General features: G+C 39.3%; 2 protein-coding genes across 3 annotated transcripts in view; both read left to right on the top strand.

The window, feature by feature from the left end:
* LOC143737936 (uncharacterized) overlaps positions 1-7,601 on the top strand; it is a 78,945-nt gene extending 71,344 nt beyond the window's left edge. For both annotated transcript variants that reach the window (XM_077229741.1, XM_077229739.1), the window contains one exon: positions 4,636-7,601. In XM_077229741.1, coding sequence (XP_077085856.1) covers positions 4,636-4,830 — 195 coding nt within the window. In that variant the 3' untranslated portion in view covers positions 4,831-7,601. The remainder of the gene's footprint in view (positions 1-4,635) is intronic.
* A 5,119-nt stretch (positions 7,602-12,720) lies between these two features.
* Positions 12,721-26,802, top strand: part of LOC143737933 (uncharacterized) — a 98,637-nt gene continuing 84,555 nt past the window's right edge. The window contains exons 1-12 of the mRNA XM_077229735.1: positions 12,721-12,904; positions 13,768-14,013; positions 19,195-19,272; positions 19,618-19,857; positions 19,981-20,241; positions 20,590-20,829; positions 20,914-21,438; positions 22,622-23,001; positions 23,093-23,221; positions 23,293-23,490; positions 23,595-23,735; positions 24,943-25,203. Coding sequence (XP_077085850.1) covers positions 12,814-12,904; positions 13,768-14,013; positions 19,195-19,272; positions 19,618-19,857; positions 19,981-20,241; positions 20,590-20,829; positions 20,914-21,438; positions 22,622-23,001; positions 23,093-23,221; positions 23,293-23,490; positions 23,595-23,735; positions 24,943-25,203 — 2,790 coding nt within the window. The 5' untranslated portion in view covers positions 12,721-12,813. The remainder of the gene's footprint in view (positions 12,905-13,767; positions 14,014-19,194; positions 19,273-19,617; positions 19,858-19,980; positions 20,242-20,589; positions 20,830-20,913; positions 21,439-22,621; positions 23,002-23,092; positions 23,222-23,292; positions 23,491-23,594; positions 23,736-24,942; positions 25,204-26,802) is intronic.

Here is a 26,802-nt window from a genome sequence, read left to right as displayed (position 1 = left end):
TTATGAAAACAGTAGGTCAACATAACTACAATGCGCTCTTTAATTCCCGGTCTTATTCTGCCTTCTAGTGGCATTTCGAAATGAATACAAACCTTAACATAACGGACAGTGTTCAGACCAAACACAGTAAATAATCATACTAATAAAGTATATGTTCAACAAAATCTGATGAGTTCAGAATATAAACTCAACAAGTTTAATTACACGTTAAGCAAATTGCCGAATACACTCAAATGAGATCGACTCAGACGTCAATAAATGGACGCGCAAATTATAATCACTAATACAAAATAAAACAAATGTATTTTATACACAAAAATGTCTCTATTTGTATAAATTGCTGCACATTCGTTGAATTCTGAATTTTGCACACATAATTGAAAGCAATTTGTTTGTGGATAGTAGCCTAAAACATATCTGCAACATTTATAAAGGTCACGGATAATTGTGCGTGCATTTATTAATCAATATGATACTAAAATCATAAGTATACTACAAAAATCAGATAAGTCCAGAATATGAACGCAAAGGGTTTAATTTGACGTTAAGCATTTTCCTCCCATAGAAACTCATAAGAACGCTAAATGTAGCTTAATGCATATTAGAATGTCTCCTTATTATGTCGAAATAAAGAGATATTTATGTTGAAATAACGAGATATTATGTCGTAATAATGACTAATTATGTCGAAATAACAAGATATTTAAGTCGAAATAACGAAATGTTATGTCGTAATAACGACTTATTATGTCGAAATAACAAGATATTTAAGTCGAAATAACGAAATGTTATGTCGTAATAATGACTAATTATGTCGAAATAACAAGATATTTAAGTCGAAATAACGAAATGTTATGTCGTAATAACGACTTATTATGTCGAAATAACGACTTAAGTCGAAATAACCAGAAGTTTTCTTCTTTTTTTTTTACCTTGCAGTTCAGGGCTTCCGTAGTATTAATCATCCTAGAAAGATTAATTCTTTCAAAATAGAGCTATTCAAGTCATCTGGTGAAATGATTTTCATATTGTAGAAAAACAAATATCGCGATGTTAGTTTTACCCAATATCATGCAGCTCTAGTTATAATGCATTATATCATTTCATAAGTAATTGCAACCAAAGTTAAAATGCATTATAATATTTGCAAATTCATTGTAGCTTCTGAAATTAGCTGTTTGTCGTGTGTTTTAAAGCATTATACTTCCTAAGGCTGAATTGAGTATTATAATGCATTATAACTGTGGGTATTATTATTCATTGGATCCTACAATGCATTATAAGTAATGATTGTATTAAAAATACTTTTATAAAACATTATATATATAAAGGCTAAAATATAAAATGTTACTAATATATTTAAACTCTGTTAATACTTAATATCTTCAGTCATGTTGAATCTCCAGTAAATGTATCTTGATTTAAAAATGTTTAGATATTTGTGCTGGAAAACAAGATAAAAACACTGAGGAAGAACATCATTTTTTGCAGTGTTAGATCAGTCGTGTTAGTCAAATATTGGGTAACACTTTACAATAAGGTTCATTAGTTAACATTAGTTAATGTATTAACTAACAATGAGCAATATATTTATTACAGTATTTATTATTCTTTGTGAATTTTAGTTAATAAAAACAGCTGTTCATGTTAGTTCTCAGTGCATTAACTAATGTTAACTAATACAACCTTTGATTTTGATAACGTATTAGTAAATGTTGACAATATTAACTAAGATTAATAAATGCTGAAGAAGTATTGTTCATTCTTAGTTAATGTTAACTAATGAACCTTATTGTAAAGTGTTACCAATATTGCTAGGCGAAGATCATTTTCCCATCATCACTCGGGTGTTAGACGAGACGTCTCGTGTGTGGGAACCAGAGGCTCTCGAGGCGGGAAAAAGCCCTGTATCTAGGTTGTTGTCATGACAACCGTTGCCGAGTGTCTGTCTTCGAGGGTTAGCGGTTCAGTCTCCTGTCACATCATTAGTCTCGAACGCCTTTCTTCATTCGCATAATGACACGAGAGCGCCGGATCCCACTCTTCCTACTGGATATTTGGTTTATGATTAGCCTTAGGCTGGCATTTGGCAGCTAATTTCTGATGGATGATTCACGTTTTGTTTTGCTGCTTGGCTATAAATGACCTAAAGTTGCAAATTCACTTTAGTATATTTTTTAAAGCCCCCCTGTAGTCAATAATTGTATCTTTTAAAACTCATCTTTGATCACCAAAATGACATATGTGAAAGTTTTTTCCTTGAAAAGAAATTGTCATGCCTTAAAATATCTTGAAAGAACTCGACACCCTCGGCTCATTTAGTATACGCGGTTATATGAATATGCAAATGAGCCCCGCCTCCACTCACTCACTCACTCACTCACTCACTCAGAGATCCACTCGTTGACGATCACACGTTGATCTGATTGGTTACAAGGTAGTTTGTGACGTCAGAAACACCAGTGATTTCAAACCGTGTTTTTGAGACTGTCTTTGGTTCACTGCAGTTTTAAGGAGAAAATACTCAGCAATGCTGTCGACTTATGAATTTACACATGATTTGTCTTACTGTGCGTTCACACAAGACGCGAATTGAGCGTCAAATTCGCGTCTGCCGCGTCTTGTTATACGCGTGTACACTTTGAATACATTCGCGCCATCTTTTTACAAGATGACTAATGTTGATCGAGCATTCATCGAGAGAGTCACCGCTATTTGCTCTGGAGAGCAGAACAGCGGCGTAGGGATCATCGTCGCCATTTTTGGGTCCACCAGACGCTTCGGAGATGAACCCAGTTTGGCGAGTTTCACCATTTGCTCCAGAAGCTCCGCCTGGATGACGTCCGCTTTCAGCGGTACTTCTGCCTGTCCCGCGCCCAGTTCAATGACCTGCTGTCCCGCATCGGAGCAAGGATCATCCTCGCCCTCGCCCTCACCCACCTAATCTGTAATTTATTGTTGTTTTGATGACAAATGGAGTAAGCCTAGACTACTACAAAAGTGATTAAACTGTCCTGTGATTTTTTTTCCCCTCACACAACACTGTCCAGACACGAACTATGTTCTTGCACTAAAGTATGTTGATTCTCTTTACATTAGAATAATAATAATGTTTCATATAATCTAGATTAGATATGGAATAAATAGCATACAAAATTAATGTCTCGTATATTAAAATCAAGTTTTTATTTGATAAAATATTTACTTCACCACGTGACAGCAGCATGCTGGCTACTGATTGGTTAACGCGGCGCGAATTGATGCAGAAGTTCAGATTTTTCAACTCGGGCGGCAGACGCGAATTTGCGTCAAACGCGTGAATGCACAAAAAGCACTAAATAAATCATTGGCGCGTAACGCGCCAGACGCTCAATTCGCGCTATTCGCGAATTATTTGCCGCGCGAATGAGGCGAATTCGCGTCTACCGCACCGTGCTCTACGCCTCATTCGCGCCGCAGGAATTTTTTACCCGCGTAACGCGTCTTTGCATTGACTTAACATTGAAATCACTCGCGCTAGACACTCTATTCGTGTCCAGTGTGAACGGACCATTAAAGCATAGCTATTAAAAATATCACAGAGAAATATAAACAACATTAAAAGCTGGATTTTCACCACAGGGATCATTGGGAACAATTTTACTGTGTCATTGTTACATGTAGTTACTGAAGTAATAATAACTATAAATTATGCATAATTACATGCAATTAACCCTAAACCAAACCCCATTACTAATCCTATAATATGTAGATGTAGTCATTTATTATTACTCCGTACTCAAGTTAGGGTTAGACAATAATGTGCAACGCACTGTAAAATAAGGTTTCACTTGTTAACATTAGTTAATGCATGAACTAACATTAACAATGAGCAATATATCTTTACAGCTTTTATTAAGCTTTGTCAAGGTTCATGTTTGTGTTAGTTCACAGTGCAATTACTAATGCAATCTTATAATAAAGTGTTTCCATGAATCTAACTCACTTTTTTAGGTTAGCTTTTTCCTAAAGGTTTTTATTATTGTATTCCCATGTGTTCTTTTGTTTCTTGTACGCTTTGCATTTCTATCTGTGTATTTTTTTTTCTCTTTGTATTTTTGTGTAAAGTGCCTTGAGAAGCTGCTTTAAAGGCACTGGATAAAATTAAGTTTTTATTATATTATTGTTTCTTTTAGAGTGCACTGCAAAAAATGCTTTTCTTACTTAGTATTTTTGTCTTGTTTCCAGTCCAAATATCAAACATTTCTTAAATCAAAATGCGTTTACTAAAGTAGTAAAATGACATAAGATATTAAGTCTTGTTTTCTGGGGAAATAAAAAGAATTAAGTGAGTTTTTGCTTAAAACAAGCAAATTATCTGCCAATGGGGTAAAAAAAATCTTGTTTCTGTTTGAATTAGGATTATTCTTCTAACCCCATTGGCAGATCATTTAGATTTTTTTAACCATCAACTCAATCAAATAATTTTTATTAATCCCGCCGGAAAACAGGACATAATTTCTTGTCATTTTTACTCATCTAGTAAATGCATCTTGATTAAGAATATTCTAGATATTTGGACTGGAAACAAGACAAAAATGCTAAGTAAGAAAAGCATTTTTTGCATGATTTGGTGTTTGTAATGATTTTGTGCAGGTGTTTTTGGAGCCGCTCTCTAAAGTGCTCGGTCAGGCCAAATCTAAAGCCCTCCTGCTGGACGCTGCCCGTTCAAACACACGTCACCTGAACAAACTGCATCAGATGGGCCTTCTTCTGGGCATAACCGAGTGGAGAGGAGACTTCAACAGCAAACTGGTTTCTCCAGCTCGTCCCGAACTCAAGAAGGTCTGAGTTCACTTCCAGTTTCCTTAATCAGAACCTCGTTTCAAACTGGATTCTGTACACACCAACATTGTTTCAAACACTGTTTTCACTTTTGCTGACTTTACAAATGCGCACTTTTAAATGTTTCCAAAAGGGCTATAAAATACAGTAACTGTTTTCATGCATCGAAATAAAACCAAAATTGCATTATGACTTCGATTTAATTAAAATAATATTTGCGCTGCATGTTTCATCGTAAAGCGCAAATCTGTGTTTATTTACACACGAGCAGCTCATTTGAGTTGCTTTAAAGGTGATCTAAGTAACATTTTTTACCTTAACTGAACAGCTTCGGAGTCAGTGGAATGGTTATATTACTAATTTCGGGTTGAATGGTGGTGGTTTCACACCCCCCTGGTGCCCAAGAGCGGAAAAAAATCTCTTGTAACTTTGGGCCGGCGGCCTCGCCGTCAGGAAGTATCGCGTGATATCAGGTCTCGCGATGTAACGAATTGCTTGACGGCACTGCACACGTTCACGCCCCCATTCAAGCCCCGGCTAGCTATAAGCAAAGGGCAATGATAGATTGAGTTATGGCTGAGCCTGTAAAAAAGAACCAGAAAGCTAGGAAATCTTTGTCAGAGGACCAACGAAAGAGGAAACGGGAGACTGACCTATGAAGGTATTTTTGGTGCAAAACAACTGAACGCATGTGACAGTGAAATGTGTAGTTGTAGAGAATAGCCACACATGTGTATCAGTAAATTTGAAGTCACAGAGAGAAATGTTTCAACCCTCTGAGGTCTAAAGGGTTTTTCGGGTCCTTGAGGTGTTCTGACATGCTCTGACATTTGTGCTTTTTTCAGTTGCTTATAAACACATTAATAGCAAAGGTGTAATTACACTCTATTTAGCACAAACAGGGCTACCATAATATGTGAGCAAAATGTATGTACATGTTTGCATTTTTGAGAGAATATTGTTTATGCATGTTTATGCAAAAACTAAAACTTAAAGTGTCGGAAATAAGGCCACAAAACACATACTAAATATGTGTCCACAATACTTTTGACTAATGGATGTTGTTGCCTAGAGTTTTTGCTTCAAAATGATCTGAAAATCATCTTGCCTAATCATTTGCACTAAACAATACATTGATTTAAATTTTACAAGACACCTTTTGATTGGAAAGGCAATATGCGTGATGGCGTGTTCACACCTGAGAAGACAAAGGCCGGATAATGTGCCACATACATAATGAGCTGCATATTAATTAGCCCTTTCACACAGATGTGTCACAGGATCCCAAATAATGCAAGGACAAAAGAAATTAATTGCAAACTTGTAGACTTTTTTTCTCTCTCCCACAAACACAACACAACAGTTACACCTTCTCAAATTCTTCATTGCAGGTGCACAAATCCTATTCTACAAATCACAAATTAAGAAACTCGTTTTTAACAAATTAAGAAACTCAAAACGCATTTACACACCCGCATCAACACATGTGTTGTCACAGAGAAATTTTGCTCATCCGCAAATCAGTGTGTGAATTCATCCAATGAGAGTTGCAGACTTGTAGAATATTTTCTCACAAATATCTTGTATATTTTTCTAGCACAAGCACAAGTACATAACTACAGCTGCTTGAATCTGCAGTGACGAATCTCAAACACTGTTTACTGTTTCCGCGCTCTCCCTTTTGCACTATATATCTCGTGAAATGTGGAGCAAAAGTGACTTGTGCATCTGTAGAGGCAGTGGGCGGAGCCTATATGAATATTCATGAGTTTCCCGGGCATGCGCGTGTCGAACTGCTCATTTTAGTTCACTCAGAGGTTCACTCCTCGTTTCTCAGCAGGTTTAATGGGTTATTTCAAAAAAGGTAAATATAGTTTCAGTGCGAAGTTAAACTACAATTGTGTATCGTTTCGTAAAGTTCATAATGTTTTTATTAATTTGCAAGTTTTGTGCATTCGTCAATGACTGAATGATTGCAGGCATTCACTTCGTGTAGGCCTATAAAGTACAGCAAACTTCAATAAATTGCACCTAGCGAAGCTTTAAAACTGTGTCTTTTACTAATTGTTATCATTTGTTGATTGCAATAAATTAAATAAACCCTCATAAATGTATCTATGGGCTAACACTTTTTTTTTTTTACAAATATATCCTGGTGTGATTGTTCTTAAATTCTTGTTCATTTAAATAAGCCAAATAATTTAAGACCACACAGAAGCATGTATGATTTGCTTTAATACTTAAGTACAACTTGGATTAAACAAAATTGTATGGATAAATTACATTTGGTACAACTAGGTTACTGTAAATGATGAAAAAAACACTTAACATTCTTTTACGGAATATAATGAACAACCAATTTGATGTTCTAAAAGAATTGTATTTACAAATATACATACTGGCAAAATAATGTAACACTATTTTTTTAATGTTTTGGTTGCAAGGTGTGCTTGTGCTGGCTTTGTTATAATAATATATACATTACTGTTCAAAAGTTTGGTATTAGTAAGGTACTAGGTAGGGTACCAAGACTACATTTATCAGAAAAACAGTAATATTGTGAAATATTATAAATGTGTGAAAGTTTTCTATTTTAATGTTTTTAAAAAATGTATTGTGATGGCAGAGCTCATTACTCTAGATTTCAGTGTCACACGACCCTTCAGAAATCATTCTAATACCGATTTGCTGCTCAAGAAACATTTCTGATTATGATCAGGTGGTGCTGCTTAATGAAGTGTGGAAATCATTAAAATTATTATTATTTTGTAACATTATAAGTGTCTTTGCTGTCATTTATTATCAATTTAAGGCATCCTTGACCTTGCCTGCTATAAAAGTATAATTTTTTTTTAAATGAAGTTATGTAACAAAGTTCGGGATGAGCATGTTCAGGTAATCAGCCAATCAGCTCAAGAGGAAGCCGGTATAAATAAAGCTTTTCCTCACCTCCTGTCTCACGACAAGTGTCTCAGCATCAGCATTTGACTCCGCCCTCGTGCCGTCATGTCTGAGCTAGAGCTCTTCACTTCTGACAACTATTCTCTCGTCACGGACGACACTCCATCGCAATCCGCGATTCCAAGGATCGTTCCACCTCCAGCCTCCTCAGATCGGGGACGCCAGCTTCCTCGATCCCCTCCACGCACGCCAAGAGGCCGAGGACTCCCCTCACCACCGCCAGCGAGGAATCCACCATCTTCCTCTGCGTCTGCACACTCTCCAGCCCACCCAAACATCCCTCCCATAGGGAAGTGGACTGTTAAAGGGCTGAGACAAGCCCTAGTTAACTCCGATGCCAATTTTTCTCGCAGATTGAACAAAGCAGATCTTTTTAATCTATATGTCTCTTTACAATCTACTCACCCTTCTGTTTCAGCTCCCACTTCATCAGCCCGAACGAGCAAGGCCCGCCGGACCACGATAGCTCGCCCCCCAGCGTTGTCACCGTCCTCACAAACAGTCCCGGGCTCCGCTCACGCGCCACGTCACCACAGACCTTCCGCCTGCCTGGGCCACGCCCCAGAACCAGTCGCGGAAGGGCTTCAACCTCTTCCAGGTCAATAGCCAGCCCCGCACGCTCCAAATCCCTGCAACATCAATTACATGTCAGCTCCTCAAACGTTCCCTCTCCCTCCGTACGTTACCTTTTTCAATTTTCCTTATTTCATGCGCCAGCTGCGCACCCTATCGTGAGGATGCCTCCGTTAGCCGGTCAAGCGGCGACGCATTTTCTTCCCCTTCCTCACTATGCTCACTTCTTTCCTCCTCCACCTGTGCCGGGTGCTGACATTTGCGCGAGGATGCCTCCGCAAACGGCCTCAGCACCGGCCCTCCCTCCTATCAACCCTCTCCTCGCTCGATCTCCCTTCTCTTTCTTTTCAGCCACTCAACAACCAGCCCCTCCGAACGCCGTCGCCGCAGAACCTCCGCTAGTGACGAAGAACATCAGAGCTCAAATCCTCGCAGGTGCGGATGTAGACTTGGGCTCTCTCCTGTCAATGTTCCCCATGTCAGAATCCAATCGCCAGGTAGACTGCGGCAGCATATCGGTCACTGGCCCCCCCAGCTACTAGACATTCCCCAGTTTTCAGCCTCTTCGGCCCTTTTTGAGCTCTACCCGATCGTCGTTGCAGCTTCCCTATGGGGGAAAGGGTGGTCATCCAAAAGCATCCAAGTTCATTGCGACAACAAAGCAACTGTTCACTGCATTAACAGAGGTCGTTCTCACTCACCTGCATTAATGCCACTCCTCAGACGCCTCATCTGGATCTCCGCCTGCGACCAGTTCATAATTAATGCAAAACTCTCTCTCCCGTTTCTCTTTTCAGAAATTCTGGACGCTGGCACCAGAAGCTGACCCCATTCCAACCCCAGTACCTCATTATTTTCAACTAATCTTCCCATAAACCATCTGCTAAAATCCCTTCTGGACACGTCCATCGATTCCATCCTCCAAGCAGTTTCACCCTGAACGCTCCGGTCATATTACACCGCGTGGAAATCTTTCAAATCATTTCACCTCTCCCACAACCTGCCGTTTCCCAAATTCCCTCTTCTAACCGTTACCTCATTCATATCTCACCTCAACAGAGTTAAAGGTCTCCAAGCCGGATCCATAAAAAGCTATTTAAACGCACAGTATGTAACTTTTGGCCACCAGGGGTCACTCAATCAAAATAATAACAAAGACGTACTTTGATGACGTCGGGAAAGTGCGTGGGCTCATGGAAGTTGTTGTCATTGTCACTGTCAAGCAGCGAATCTGGCATCTCCAGCAGAAAACATGTTCACTGACGAGGTAATGTGTTATATTACATCAACACGTGTGTATTTTTCCCCGCGCCGTGATGAGTCGTTCATGAACGATCCGTTCATTGCCTCTGTCACGCGACAAATGAACAAAAGACTCGGAAGGTCAAGTAATTATTAATGTTCCCTGTAAATTACTTTTGCCTGCATTATAATTATTTCTTAATTCAGAATATGATCAAGATTGCGTTGGTGAATGTGCTCGGGGAATTTGCCTGTTAAAAGTATAACATTTAAAGCCCCTGAAATGACTAGAAAAAAGATTAGTTAATTTTGATGAACGAGATTTAACAGTAGAGTCAGTAAAACGATCCGAACTTTCCATCACGGTCGCGACATGGGGGCGTGGCAGCATCGACGATTCCATTTTTTATTTACATTTTTGAGTTTGTGAATTAATTTCGATCGATTTCGATTTAAAAATCGAAATCGTGACACCCTTAGTAAGAACAAATAGCGCTGTTTTCAGTTGTTTCACTAGTTTACTTTGAACTACGCAGCACGGCCCAGTGGATAACGGAACGCAAGCTCAAAGGAGTTGCGTTTACTCCCGGTCCCGGACACTATTATTAAACATTTCTTCGACATCCAGTGAGAAGCGTTTCAATCTGACACATCTCTCTGTTACAAACCACAAATCACTCAATGATTTTAACTATTTTTAAATCGGATGAAACAGCCTCAACATTCCCAACACGACTGATTAGGTAAATAGCAGAAACATTGTGCCATGAACGAAGTTAGAAGACTAAATCCCTAATCACCACCCTTACAAACATTTACCATGAATGTACTGTAGTAATTTACCATGGTTTGGGGAGAAATGTGGAATATTTATATTGAATACTATGTTATAGTCATTTATATTGCATTAGATTTATTAGGGGGCTAGAGAAATATATAATTAATTGTGTGTATAGTTTTTACCTGTTTAGGCATTTTTTATACTGTGGGAGTGAGTGAGTAGCCATGCATGGTTTTACCTATGGTTACGAAGTCTCACTGTCAGAATATTTTAATTTAAGCCTATAATAATTATTAATAAAATAATTCTAACCAATAGAATAGCCTATATGATCTTGTATAATTCATATATTTGTACATAGCTGTAAATAAGTTATTTATTATGGTCTGATAAATCTGCATACTGTTGTCTACCACATTTCCAAGTAAATAGCCTACAATACTTTTATGTTTACTTTAGCTTACTTATTGATACTGTTATGTTTCAATAAATAAGCTAAACCCATCGGCCCACCTCAACTTTTCGATTTAATAATCCGGCCCTCGAATAAAGCTAATTGAATAGCCCTGATATATCACGGAGACGCCTGCGCGTGAACTAGAGCCCGTCTCATAAATGAACCGAAACTCAGCGTATAGCCTACACTTCACAGACCTGAAAAATATATCTATATTGAAATGTCTACTTGTAAACAGAACAATTCAAAACGAAAGAAAACGGAAAGAATAAGCCGGTTCTGCTTATGAAGTGTGCATTTCTCTCTGGCGCATTCACTACTGCGAAGATCGCGAGTCAGCAACGTCAACTTCATCTTTATTAATAAACCATTAAAATGTCTCCTTGCCAGGGCCGTAGCTAGAGAATCCGGGGCCCCCTGAAAAAATATTGATGTGGGCCCCCCACCACCCTCCACCAATATATTGTATGCATACTCATATATTGTATGCATACTCATATATTGTATGCGTACTGTACAATATATGAGCATGGAGGCCCACATGTAACTTTATACAGTGGCGGTTCTAGGATTTTTCTGTAACAGGGGCCATTAAGGGGCCACATGTTACATTCAGGGGCCAAATACAGGGTACATTCAAGCACACAAAATAATTTATTCAGTACGGTGCAAATACATTTCGGCAGTCATTCCTTTTTCAAACGCTCTAATAAAAAATTATGAGCCAGTAAAGTTCTTAATGATTTTTTTCATTTATTTATACTGTGCATAAATGACACAATGCACTTCTTTCTGAATTCCACCTTTTAAGTTTCATAATCATGTCGTCGCTTATAAACAGTAAATTATTGTTAATTGTTTGGGGGTGGAATTGCATGATCGTTGTGAAGAATTCTCCGGTTGCTCTTCTCGTCAACGATTGATGGGTGGGAATCTCTTGGCACCTCACGATTCGATTCGATTACGGTTCAGAGGGTAACGATTATCGATTATTAAATATATATATATTTTTTACTACTTGGTACTTTGAAAGCAAGTATTTATGATGACCCATAATTAACTTACTTCCAATACTAACTATAATAATTTTTATTAATAAAACAAATGGAAGTGATTTGGCAAGTCAACTGTGAGATTACATTTGCCAGCATATGCCCCAACATTGCAAAGAACCAAAAGGAAAATAAATGTGTGCCTGTTCTAGCAGCGTACTTGTAGTACATTAATACAAACTGAAGCATATTCTGAATCTCTAGCATAATAGACTTCTAACCAACATCCTCTTGTTATTTCCAATGAGCAATATAATCCTTCAGACAAAAATAAACATTTTGCTGTAGCAAATTCACAAACATTTTTCATTCAAAAATATAGAATTATGTACCAGCAGATCTCATACAAACATGGGCTATGTACAGTATAATCAGCTTTCAAATTCCTGAGGTAAACTTGAGCGATATGCTTCCACGTCACTAGAGGGCAGCGGCGCTCGTCTAATGTAAAACTCCCAACGGCACGGAACTAAAGAAGAAGAAGCTTAGAAACATCTCGCGGCTCTGAGGGAATAAATCCGACTCATTCACATGGTTGGCGTTCAAATAACTATTATGTAAATTTCAAAACAACTGGATCTAACATTATTTAGCGTAATGAGATGATTTATAATACAGTTGTAAGTTAGAACGGGCGCAATATTTCTTGAGCCATTTATTTTTGCCGCAAAACAAATTTCAAACAACGTAACGTTACCAAAACTGGATTTGTCCAAAAGGGGAAAATACAATTTAATGTAACAGATTATTAGTCATTTGCTGCACTTTCCCTTCGGACTAAAAAAAGTAAAAGTCAAATAATAAATCCTCATATTTAAATTGCAGATGTCACGCAGTTTTTCTGAGGAAAACTGAAGTTTGAACTGAATTGGTTTTGTCTGAAATCTCAGTTAGGTTTATAGCTGGAGAATATCTGGTGTTAGATGAGTAGAGGCCCTCAGAGAGACCAGGGGCCCCCGGCGAGGTCAAGGGCCCCGGAGGAACAGAGGCCCTCCCCGCCCCGAGCCCAGCAAAGTACTGTTCATCTCTCTCCAGCCTTTTATAGACCATTTCAACGGCTATTCGTTTATATTTTTATCACTTTCTCTAGTTTGTGGCAGGATTAAGATACTACACACTCACACACACACACACACACACACACACACACACACACACACACACACACAAACAAACACTCTTACTCATAGACACAAACACTCTCACTCATACACACAAGCGCACAGACACACACAAACACTCTCACTCACTCATACATACACACACTCATGCACACTCATACATATACTCACAGACACACACTCACTCATACACACAAGCGCACTCACTCACACACGCACACACACTCACAGTCAGACACACACAACCACTCTCACTCACTCACACACACACAAACACTCACTCATACACACAAGCGCACAGACACACACTCACTCAAGCACACACACACACACACTCACTAATACACACTAGCGCACACACTCACTCACAGACACACACACACACTCATACACACAAGCGCACACACTCACTCACTCATACAAACACAAACACGCACACACAGACACACACAAACACTCTCACTCACTCAAACGCACATGCTCACACACACTCACTCACTCATACACACTCTAACATGTGCACACTCAAACACACACTCTCACTCACTCATACACACAAGCGCACAGTGAAAGGGATTAGTTTTTGGAAAATCTGTGAAAAATGAATTATTAAAATTATATTAATTAGTTTGTGTCAGGATAAAGTCTGATTGGAAAGATATTTCATATCTCGCTCCGCTGTATCGTACATTATTTAATCAAAATGCAAAACACTTCCTTTGAGCACCAGCTCTTCTTCTTCTTCTTCTTCATCAGGCCTGGCACTGCAAACACTGAAAGAGGAGGTCGTGACCCTCCTCCAGAGTTTCCCAGAAGGCATTGAGGTGTCCCGGTTCAGCTTCCTCTACAGACGGGTCTACGGCAGGAGGTTCGGGCCCTTGACCAGTTACGGGCTCTCCGGCCTCCAGGAGCTGTTCCTGCAGCTCGGGGACCGAGTGTGTGTGGAGAGGACTCGCAGTAAAAACATGATCAGAGCCGTGACCCCGGAGCTCAGAGGTCAAGGTATGAATGAATCAAGGCACTTTTACCCAAGACTGATTCTAAAATAAGTGTACTCGAAATAGCATATTGCAACACTGAAGTGACTTAACCTGCAGTTCATCGACTGGCCACTAGAGACCGGCTGCAGAAGAGACTCAATCCCATAGACCTCCATGTTAAAATGGCAACTCTAGCCATTTCTTCATTGATTTTCAGTTTTGTTGTCGCATGTTTTCTCAACGAGCGCCCCCTACAGCTGTGAGGCGTATATTTCACAACAATGTCGTAAAAAAACTCCCCTCCTCCCCCTTTCTACCGCTGCTCATGTGCATTTGTTATTATCGAAGCCGGCCAACTTTATCGTGTGGAGTGTGTCTACTAATACATCATACACATTGAGGGCGGCGTGTGTGTTTATGTCGAATTGCTGTAAAGCAGTTTGTGTTTCTCGCTCGTTCTCGCTTCTCACGAGACTTCTTATTTCCAACTTACCGGGACGTTAATCCTCATGTTGCAAGGTTGGTTTTCCGCCTGGGAACGCTGGGGGGAAAGTCACCATTCTCACCAGAACAGGTTATTTAACCATCCAAATGATTTTATTTTTATTAAGTTGAAATAGTTGCCAAGTTTCCCTTTAAGTTCTCGGGTGTGCCGGTAGTGCGTATCTGTACTAACGCTCAGTTTACTGACAAGCCTTAAAGGGATAGTTCACCCAAAAATGTAAATTCTGTCAGTAATTACTCTCCCTCATGTTGTTCAACCCCGTAAGACCTTCGTTCATCTTCAGAACACAAATTAAGACATTTTTGATTAAATAATTTTGAGTTAGCGTAGTGTGATTGCGTAGAGCTACGTCACACGTAGGCTCACTATTGGCCGACGCTAGTCTTGTGATGCGTGTGACGTACAACACAGAAGCGCTGCGCTGTTACACTAGTGAACTCACTCGACGCCCACAGAGAAGGAAATGAAGAGTTGAAATAAAGTTGTTATTTTTGTTTGTTTTTGCGCACAAAAAGTATTCTCGTCGCTTGATAAACTTAAGATTGAGCCACTGTAGTCACTTGAACTATTGTAACGATGTCTGTAATAACTTTTCGGGGAACAAGTGTCAATCCCTTAGAAGCCTATGGAGGAGTGATCCAGCTCTCAGATTTAATCACAAATATCTTAATTCGTGTTCCGAAGATGAACGAAGGTCTTACGGGGTTGAACAACATGAGGGAGAGTAATTACTGACAGAATCTTCATTTTTGGGAAGCAGCACAAATGGATCATTTCAGACAGAGGCTCAGATTGAAAGTTTAAAAAAAAGCTTTTACACACACACACACACACACACACACACACACACACACACACACACACACACACACACACACACACACACACACACACACACACACACACACACACACACACACATATATTTGTTTTATTCTCCGTTTTTTAAAATTGAGTCAACCTCAAGGAACATGTAAAAAATTATGAAAAAATCCATGTCATGAGTCATGACCCCTTAAATTGAATATTTAATTCTGGTATTGTCTAATTTTCTATCACTAAATATGTATTTATATAATCATATATCTCAATGTTGTATATCAGCTTTTGTTATTGATCTTCCAAAAGTTGCTGTAAATGAAAGCATCTCCTGAATGACAAATGAATTATTATAAAACGATCTAGAAAATCCACTGGCATGTGTTTTGTATTTCCTGCATGCTGAGCAAACGAGGGTTTGTAACCAGTTTTTTAAATTAACCTGCTTTTATTTTCCTCACTGTCCCTTTAATTGGCAAGCCAGTTAAGTATCGTGTTTCAGGAAATGCAATAGCGCATGTTGTCACAGGCTCCAGCTGGAGGAGTCACATGACTTCTTTCATAACAGAGAGCATTAGATCAGCTGAGAACGAGAGCAGGAAAACGAAACCTAAGGGTGAAGCTCATGCCGTCATTAATCATTCATCACAAGCTCACTACATGCTCACACTGTGTTGTTATGCCTGCAGTCGAGTCGTTTAAAGCATTTCTCAAGCATCTTCAAACAGTCAGGTAGGATCTTTAACTAGATAGTTAACTCAGTTTCAGTTTTGTTTCTCATGACGCAGTGCATGTTTATGACGGGAGAGTCTAGTATAAAGCAGAACGCAGTACATTAGTCACTCAGTTGTTCGGACAGAGCTGCACATTCACTGGGTAAGACCTATGCTATTTTTTAATCATGCGAGTAAGACCTTACTGTAAAGTGTTACCAGGTTTATTTGATCTCACTTTAGAATAAATAGTGTTAGATGGTGTTAGAATGAATATATATGTAATTATTTTGTGAAATGGTCATTGTTATTGCTGATGATTAATTTGATATATGTTACTGACTTAATATACAATATCATATACAGCATTAATTATCATGTGATTATTAAATCCCGCCTTTAGTCAATAATTTGATCCCTTAAAGGTACACTATGTAATATTTTTAGATCAAAATATTCAAAAACCACTACAACAATGTTATATATTTTGTTAATGTGTGTACTTATATTATCCCAAATGTTTCTAAGAACATCCTGAGAAATAAGCAGTCAATGATCAATGACATCATACCCACGTTACCCTCGATTTCCGGTTTTATTTGATAGAAACCATGGAAACACCAAAGTCGCTTTAATATATTATGTGTTTTATTATTAGACAGGTCAGCAACTGTTTGGATATATTCATTGACAGAGAACTAATCATTGTTATACAGCTCAACACAGTTAGTCGTTTTGTTTAAAGGAACACGCCACCGTTGTTTGAAATAGGTGTTATTCACCCTCTCCCCTACATTGAGATAGGTGGGCAAACACATTTTTGTCTCAGCGCATGCATTGTCTTAGTCTGGCATTAGGCTTGGGCGGTATCCAAATTTTGATACCGCCAAACCTCCTCCCTATTTTACCGGGGTATACGGTATTACCGTGACTAATTAAAAATTATGACATAAGGCTCAGACAGCGTCACCAAACTGTTGGCTTGTGCCTACACCGTTTAGAAACTGAATACCAGATCGGGCAAAACAAAAATCAAGGCCAACCCGTGCACGTTGTGTCTGATCCCGGCTGACGGCATTAAATGTAATTATGAGCCGGAGCCCTATTTAGACTCGACTATTTTTAATACGTGGGCCGTTATAATATGGTGGCGCCAAATAATTGTTTAACCCAGGTGCTGAGGGGGTGGTAGATATAAATACTATTTATAAATGAGCAAAAACGGGACACTTAATAATATTTAATTATGGCAATTAAAGTATCCATTTTATTAATTAATAAATTTAAATTAAATTAACAAGCAACAAGCAAGAAGTGCATTTGTAAATCCGGTAAATCCATTGATTTTTATTAATACAACTTTTCCATCAGATTAAGTTGATTAAGTTGACGATTAAGTTAACGATCGCCATCTCCTAGTGAACGCGCATATATAGAGAGAAATGCACATCATGGATAAATCCGAGAGTATGCTGCCTATATTTCTTTTCCTTTTGAATTGTTTCGTTTAAAGAAATTGATGAATCGCCATCTCCATAGTGAACGATAGAGAGAAATGCAAATCATGGATTACATAATCAGAGAGTAGGCTTGCCTATTTCTTTTCGTTTTGAATAGTTTCGTTTAATGAATTTGATGATCGCCATTTCCGTATGAACGCGCATAGAGAGAAATGCACATCATGGATTAAATAATCAGCGAGTGGCCTATTTCTTTTCGTTTTGAATTGTTTCATTTAATGAAATTTCAAGCTCTATTTAGATATAGGCTTATCTGTCTTGTCTGTGAGACATACACTGAGTTTCGGTTAATTTATGATGAGATTTCAATGCAAGTGACCGCGGCGCGCCAGCGCACGATCATGTCATGATTATGTTGTCTGCTATATTTGATTCTTATTTATTAAATCCAGACAATTGGTTGATAAAAAAAATATTAAAATTAAGATACAATTTATACAAAACGAGATTCACTTTAAAGAAATGCCTTTTACAAAATGAAACTTAATTAAGTGCTCAATGTCTGACTCCCGATGCATCCCATCTTACTCGTGCTGTTCAGTTTTCATTATCAACGTAAAACAAAACAACATTATAATATTTTAACAAATATAAACTAATGCGCTTATTTAATGAACTCGGGGCAAAATGCATCCTCGCAGCAGTGAGTGTGTGGTTGTTTCGGAGATGCGACGTTAGGTTAGAGGTGTTTCCATCTCTCGCGGTCACCTTTTGTATTGCAACATTTACAAATTGCCTTGTCAGTATTTACCGCCTCTCCCTTCTCTCTCTCTCTCTCTCTCTCTCTCTCTCTCTCTCTCTTTCTCTCTCTCTCTCTCTCTCTCTCTCCTCTCTCTCTCTCTCTCTCTCCTCGCTCTCTCTCCCTCTCTCTCTCTCTCTCTCTCTCTCTCTCTCTCTCTCTCTCTCTCTCTCTCTTTCTCCTCCACACGGTCACTTGATGACAACTACATAAGCATTTTTAGGCATTGAATAAATTATATTTATATATTATATATAAGTGCCGGTAATGACGGTATTGAAACTGATACCGTTGCTATTTTAAGACCCTGCGGTATACGATATTACCGTAATACCGCCCATCCCTATCTGGCAGCGCCGACGCTAGTTTAGCTTAGCATAATGAATGGAATCCTTTGTAGCCGGATAGTATGTTGTGAAAAAAAAAAACCCTAATTACTTCTTGTGGCCTGCGTATTCACAGCAAGTACAAATAGCAATGCAGATTAAGACTAGGCAGAGATTGACTTGGGACTTTATGGGGGTGAAGCACAGGCGAAGCACAGCAACTTGGGCGCAGTTTACTACTTTTTAATTTACTTTTTAGTTTGCTACTTAGTTTGTGACGTCAGTAACACAAGCGCTTTCAAACCGTGTTTTTGAGGCTGTCTTTGGTTCACTGCAGTTTTAAGGAGAAAATACTCAGCAATGCTGTCGAATCATGAATTTACACATGGTTTGTCTTTAAGCATATTAAAAACACCACATAGACATATAACAGCAACAAAAGCTGGATTTGCACCACAGGGGGACTTTAAGAGTTGATTTTTATCACCCAAGGAAAAGTTTGCTGTCAATAATTATTTAACTTTTGAGGGGAAAAAAACAACGTTTTACTCTCCATAATGTTTGTACTTGTTTTTTTACAGATATAAATATGGACGATGGTCCTGAAAAAGAAATTTGCAAGAAAGTCATCTTTCACGAGAACAACATGGTTCTTACAGGTACTGATTTCACATTATATGCAACTTCTAGATCCATTATTTCTATGTTATGAGCTGTTTTGTACAGGATAATTCCTCAACCATAGATTGCACCCATAAAAAAAACTAAAGTAGTGGATTTTTTCTATAAGGAAATTGGATGGATGTTGATTCTTGTTTTCGTTACACAGGGAAACATCAACACTATTTTTAATATGTTTTTACCCTTTCCGGAATTTACTACCAGATTAAACTGAGTAGGATTACCAGTGGCCGAAACGCCTGCTATAATATAATGTACTGTCAGGGAAGTCATCTTCAAGTATATCTTAGACTATCCTGATAGTGCTGTCACATATTTTACAGGTGAAGACTTTGAAAAGAGATGCAGAGATGTCGTGGAGTTGGTGAAAAGCTACCAGGAAGGCATTCCCCTTTCAAAATTAGCTGTGTTTTATAATAGGGCGTATGGGAGACCTATGAGAAAGAAAGAATTAGGGTTCTCCTCAATAGCAGATTTCGTTGACTCTCTCAGCCAAGAGCTGTACGTGGAAAATGGGCAAATCTACTACAGGAGTGCCATGGCTGAAGCTTCAACACCCACAGGTAATTTGTCAACTTGTATGGCTCAAATAAATACAATAAAATTAAGGGTTATTCACTCTCATGTGGTTCTCATATATGTTTTGTATGCTTTTCTCTTTTTTCATATTGATGGGATTTCTAAAGACGTCATGGAGCTGGTTAAGGATCCCCCAAAAGCCGTTCCTACGAAGGACATTTTTAAGAAAGTAATCAAGACAGTGAAAAAACACCCTCAAGGAATTCCTCTTGATAAATTAGCAAAGATCTTTGCTCAGAGGTATAAACTAGTCCTTTTGCCTGCTGAACTTGGTTTCCCGTCGATGGAAACGCTTGTGGCCTCTCTTAGTAAGGATCTTACGCTGAAAGATGGTGTGATCTTTCACAAGAAAAACATAGTTCTTACAGGTACTGATTTCACATTATATGCAACTTCTAGATCCATTCATTCCATTTTTGTAGCTGTTTATTGTAAAGGATAATTTCTCAAGCACAGATTGAACCTATAAAAAAACTGAAGTAGTGGATTTTTCCTATATAGCGAAAACATGAATACAACACGCTTAAATGGATGTTGATTCTTGTTTTCGTTACACAGGGAAACATCAACACTATTTTTAATGTGTTTTTACCTTTTCCGGAGCTGTGTGTATTTACTACCAGAATAAACTGAGTAGGATTATCAGTGGCCGAATCTACTGTCCATCTTCAAATATATCTTACGCTATCCTGATAGTGCTGTCATATATTTTACAGGTGAAGACTTTGAAAAGAGATGCAGAGATGTCGTGGAGTTGGTAAAAATCTACCAGGAAGGCATTCCACTTTCAAAATTAACAACGTTTTATAAGACTGCGTATGGGAGACCTATAAGAAAGAAAGAATTAGGGTTCTCCTCAATAGCAGATTTCGTTGACTCTCTCAGCCAAGAGCTGTGCGTGGAAAATGGGCAAATCTACTACAGGAGTGCCATGGCTGAAGCTTCAACACCCACAGGTAATTTATCAACTTGTATGGCTCAAATAAATACAATAAAATTAAGGGTTCTGTCATTCAATCTCATACGTTTTTTTTTTATAGTTTTCTCAGCACCGGTGCACATTGATGGGGTTTACAAAGATGTTGTGGAGCTGGTTAAGGGAAATCCTACAGGCATTCCTCTTAAGTTGTTGTCTATATTCTTCAGTCAGGAGTATCGGCGAAACCTCAAAGTCTCAGACTTTGGTTTTAGCTCAATCGCCTCCTTCATTGATTCTCTGAGCGATGAGCTTTTGGTGGAGAACGAGAGAATCTTCCATAAGAATCACAGAAGAGTCCCAACACCTGCAATCCCACCAACAGTGAACAACGACCCAACACCTGCTAATCCATCCCCGAAAGCTAGTTATTTGGGAGCTTACTTTGCTCAAAGAGGTAGTGAAATGACGCAAGAGGATCTGATAGATAAAGTTAAAGAGGTTATAAGAAAGTATCCTGCTGCAAGCAACTCCATTGGTGAACTGGAGAATGGCTACTCCCTCTTATTTGGGTCAACATTGCCGTTTAAAACATACTCCTCTTCTCCAGTTGTAGAAAATAAACAAACAGGAGTAAAGTGCCTTGACAGTAAGAGTATAAACAGTTATATAAGGGGCTTTTGCACCGGAGGAACCTTTTCAAAGTTCCTAGAACTATTGGCGGAAGTTCCCAGATTTAGCCGCAGGAACTAGGAATGATTTTAGTTCTAGGAACTCCTTTTGGAGGAACTAATTTACTCCTCCTTCAGAGTCGGTCTAAACCAGCGCTATAGGAACTACTGTGATGTTAGTGTTCGCTGATTGGCCGAACAAACGCGAAACGCCAGCACCCGCCATTTTTTTTAAAAGGCTGTAAACAAACAGATTATAGCCTATATATTTACTCCAGTAACTAACTCTACGAACATGGAAAACAGTGACAGTTGAGCCTCCTAACCCTTTACGCTGAGGAGAAAATCCAACGCAACTATGAGGAGAACTAGAGAAACATGATTATATGTTTCTGCTCAGCAACACTGGACATAAACCACACGCATACGCTAATACCTATTCATTACTGTAGTGAAACTCAGCGTGTGGGGTGTAGGAAGAAGAAGACGGTCGGCGGAATTGGTACTCGCACTTTATTTAGAAACAAATAAAAGAAACAAAAAGGTGCGCTCGTGCGCCTTCACCGTAGTGCAACACTACAGCACAATATAAGAAACAGTCTGCCTGCTGTACCAGCTCACGCTGTATGTCTCCAGCTCTCACAGTTCAGTCAGACGACCACTCTTTCCACTTTAGCAATACTCAGTCCGTTTGATCCGAAACTTTTTCCACTTTAACAAAACTCAGTCCGATGCCAGTGTGTGCTGCGGGTCACGTGTGAGTCCCAAGCCCTTCTCTCCTCTCGCTCTCTCATTCCTGGCAGCTTATATGCGGTCTCCACGCCAATCACTGCAATCAGACACAGGTGTTCATCATCTGCACTTGACCTACTTACTCACTGCACAGCTCGCTGACTCGTCTCTCGCTACAGACTTAGGCGCGCAAAACCACGCCCCCCTCGCCACAATCACTGTCTACTTTCTATGCATGTCAGAGTTCGTACTCGCAGTGTGAAATCCAACCAGGAAAACGTTTCTAGGGGAACCATTAGTTCTCTGGGATCCACCCTGGTGGCTAGTTCCTAGAACTATCCGGTGCGAAAGCCCCTTTTATAGACAAGTAAATAAACGGTTCCTTTTTCTTAAGTCTTTAAAAACACATTGTTGACTTTATTCTTGTAGATCCACAACAGAAGACTGACGAGGAACCAAAGAAGGTTCGATCCAAACCCGTGGAGGATGAACAAGTGGTTCGGCCCAAGGCAAGTTCAACCGCCCCTGGTAATCTGTCATTTGATGACTTCCCAGTTCTTGGTTCCAAGATTCCCAATGCTGAGGAGAAGAAGCTGAAGGAGGGAAGAGGGCTTGTCTTCTATGAGTCCTTCTACAGCCAGTTGAGGGAGGTTCATGGCTCGAACATGAGGGCAGCAGAAGCCTTGGTGGAAGATGAAAACATCGTTAGGAGACGGAGAAAAGCCATGAGCTCAAGTGAAGTGAACAGTTTGGCGGAGGACGTCATGAGAGCCCTTTCAGCCGAAGGAGAGCATGTGACCATCGAGAGGGTTTGTGTCTTGGAAAATTATCCAGACCTATTTTGTTCTCATCCCCAATGTCAATACCATGACTACATTTTTGTTTTTTCCATTGTCACAGGTAATAAGCAGAGTTTGCTCACTTCTACAAGTGTCTACTTTAAAAGATTTGAATGTGGACGCTCGTCGGCATCTCCCCGCAGTGCAGGACCTTCAGCGCACCATCAAGGAGATCAATTTGTTCATTGAGGTATGAGATCTTGTGCTGAGACTTTTTTTCTGGTGTCTTGAGTTTACTTGATGTGTTTCTTTCACTGTCAGTCAGTGGAGGCGGTGTCTTCTGTGTGCACACTTTACGAACTGGGACAGGCTCTGGCCAACCTGAAGAACAAGAAACGCTTCGAAGAACTCAATCTGGGCCCTCTCTGCAAGATCCCTCTGATCCACCGAATGTTCAAAATAGATGCAAATACTAAAGATGATGATGTACATCAGATTGCAACTGTGGACATTCTTAGGGTGAGTTAGTTTGGCATTGGTTGTGTTCTTGACCATTATTCAACATACACAAAACATGAGTACATCTGTGTTGACGTAATGCTATGGTTTTCTGCTTGCTTTAGAGTCTCCGAATGTTCCGGAGAAAATGCAAGACACCTAGAATTGACCTTGCTGATTTCCTGAAACACCTTGCAGACCATTATAGCTGCGATTCGCCTTATGAACTCGGCATCAGAATCCAGAGTCTTGGGTTGCCCATTTCGGTAAGATTCCGGTAAAATAATGTATTATTTCCTTCAGCTGAGACACTTTAGATGCCCACTGTTTAAAATGATGGTTTTGAATTTCTTGAAATATGATTGGAATCACTTCAAAAAGTAAAATAGAGTAAAGTGCAACATGTGCAGGACAAATTTTTCATATAGACTACATAACATTATAATAAGAACATCTTTATAATTTGTTTGATTGGGACATGATGAGACTTTTGTTTTTGTAATCAGGTTCTCAAAAAGTATATAAAAATGTAAATTTATCGGCCAACATATCTAATCGGTTATCGGCTTTCAAGTAATAATTCGTTCGTTATATTTATATAGCGCTTTCCCTGTGACCTCAAAGCGCTTTACATAGAAGGGGGAATCTCCTCAACCACCACCAATGTGCAGCATCCACCTGGATGATGCGACGGCAGCCATATTGCGCCAGAACACCCACCACACACCAGCTTACTGGTGGAGAGGAGACAGTGATGAAGCCAATCAGTATATGGGGATGATTAGGAGGCCATGATGGACAGAGGCCAAGGGGCAAATTTGGACAGGATGCCGGGGTTACACCCCTATTCTTTATCGAAGGACTTTTTGGGATTTTTAATGACCACAGAGAGTCAGGACCTCGGTTTAACGTCTCATCCGAAGGACGGATGTATAAACAATTATCAGTATCGGCCAAAATGTTCATATCGGTGCATTCCTAAGTGTAATGAATGACTTTTCTGGTGCTTTTACTGGTGCTTTTTCTTTATGAAACACAAAGGCTTCGGTCCTCTTTGTTACTGCATGGAAAAGTCTTACATTTTTCTCCTTTTGTGTTTTGTGAAAAATAGAAAGTAAAATGGATTATAATTGTGTGTTTGGGACATAGATTTTAATGGTGAGACTTTTTGTTTTTGTAATCAGTTTCTCAAAATTATATAAAAATTTTGATTTAGATTTATCGGCCAATATATCGGTAATCGGCTTTCAAGTATAAATAATTATCGGTTATCGGTATCGGGCAAAATGTTCATATCGGTGCATTCCTATCTACAAAGCATTGAAAATACATCCTTCAAGAATTTTCCAAAATTCTGGAACTGTGAAACTGTTGCGCTCTAAAATACCCATCATTCTTAAACCAATGGTGGCATTTGTTGGGTCAGTACGCAATATTAAAAAAAGACTTTATTTGCTCATGATGTGTTCTTAGACGTTGAATAAGGCAACGGCTGCTGAGTATATCCACATTGACAAGGCCAAAGAATCCATTCAGAGGGAGATTCAGGAGGAGGTGGATGCCAAAATGTTTAAGATCAAGAAGTGCCTGCTGGATCCCACCCAAGGACCTGCGATCTACTCCCAGATGGGAAACTCCGAGCTTAGGAAAAAATACGCAAATATGACCGCCTCCGATGCAGTCATGGAAGTCTTCACCAACTCCGAAGGCATCTTCAGTAAAGCTATGACGAAGGTGAGCAACTTATACACTGCAAAAAAGGCTTTTCTGACTTAGTATTTTTGTCTTGTATCAAGTCCAAATATCTAAAAATTCTTAAATCAAGATGCATTTAATAGATGAGTAAAATAACATATAAGATATTATGTCCTGTTTTCCAGGGGAATTTATCAAAAAGTTGATGCTTTAAAAAAAGCTAAATTATCTGCCAATGGGCTAAGAAAATAATCTTGATTCAAACAGAAACTAGATTATTTTTCTTACCCCATTGGAAGATAATTTAGCTTGTTTTAAGCAAAAACTCACTTAATATTTATTTATTACCCCAGAAAACAAGACTCAATATCTTTTGTCGTTTTACTCATCTAGTAAATGCATGTTGATTTAAATTCTTTTTGATATTTGGACTGGAAACAAGACAAAAATACTAAGTAAGAAAAGCATTTTTTGTACTTTTCGCATTATTATAAAACATAGTTTGCAAGCTGGTTTTTCTTGTGGTTTTGATGTTTGATGTTTGATGTCTGCTAACCGCACTGGAACCGGTTCTTCATGGGTGGCATCTTGCTAAGTTACTTATTTAGCAGAGCCTGCTTTGACACTCATTACTTTTATGCATACTTACTAGATGTTTTTCCAAAACTCCTAACAGTTTTGTTGTACTTCAGACCGAATTCGAGTTAAAGACTGAGTTGACTTTAGAATTAAAATGTCCTGATAATTTACTTTCCCCCACGTCATCCAAGATGTTCATGTCTTTCTTTCTTCAGTGGAAAAGAAATGAAGGTTTATGAGGAAAACACTCCAGGATTTTCTACATATAGTGACTTCAATGGAGTCCAACGGGTGTCACGGAACACACACTGGAGGCAGAAAATCCAAAAGCAGTAATTTAATATAAAAGGGCAATCCAAACTCTTAGTCATCCAGGCAGGGGTCAAAAGTCCAATAAGGCAATCCAAAACATAAAATACAAACGAGAACCAGTCTGATACAAATAACGGAAGTGTGGGGACATAATACAAGGACTCCGTGACACATACTGAAACAGACAGGGTTATATACACAGGGAATCGACAATGATAATGGGGAATTGGCTGAGTGCAATGATCAGTGATAAGAAACAGCTGAGTGCAATGATGAGACAAAGGATCGTGGGAAATGTAGTTCATAAGTGAAGGACACCGTGGGAAAGGAGGACATCTAGTGGACATCAGGGGAACACAAACCCAACACTGTGACATAACCCCCCCTCTACGGAGCGGCTACCAGACGCTCCATGACAACAACAAGAAACACAGAAAACACAACACAATATAATACAAGAGGTTCAGGAGGGAGGTGGAACGGTGGAGGATCAGGGGGAGGGAAGGTGGGCCAGGTCCATGAAGGGAGACAGGAACAAGGAGTGAGGGTTTAACCGGGGACCGGGGCAAAACAAAAAATCTATCGGGCATCCAGGGGTAAACACAAAGTCTATCGGGATGCCAGGGCGAAACGCACAGTTCATCGGGAGGCCAGGGCGAGACGCAAAGTCCATCGGGCGGCCAGGGCGAGACGTAAAGTCCATCGGGCGGCCAGGGCGAAGAAGACCTCTCGGGCGGCCAGGGCGGC

Source organism: Siphateles boraxobius, unplaced genomic scaffold (assembly GCF_051911475.1).
Source record: "Siphateles boraxobius isolate OS27281-9 unplaced genomic scaffold, OSU_SipBor_1 131, whole genome shotgun sequence".
Classification (NCBI taxonomy): domain Eukaryota; kingdom Metazoa; phylum Chordata; class Actinopteri; order Cypriniformes; family Leuciscidae; genus Siphateles; species Siphateles boraxobius.
The sequence above is the reverse complement of the archived record's forward strand: the minus strand, read 5'-3'. Positions and strand labels throughout refer to the sequence as shown.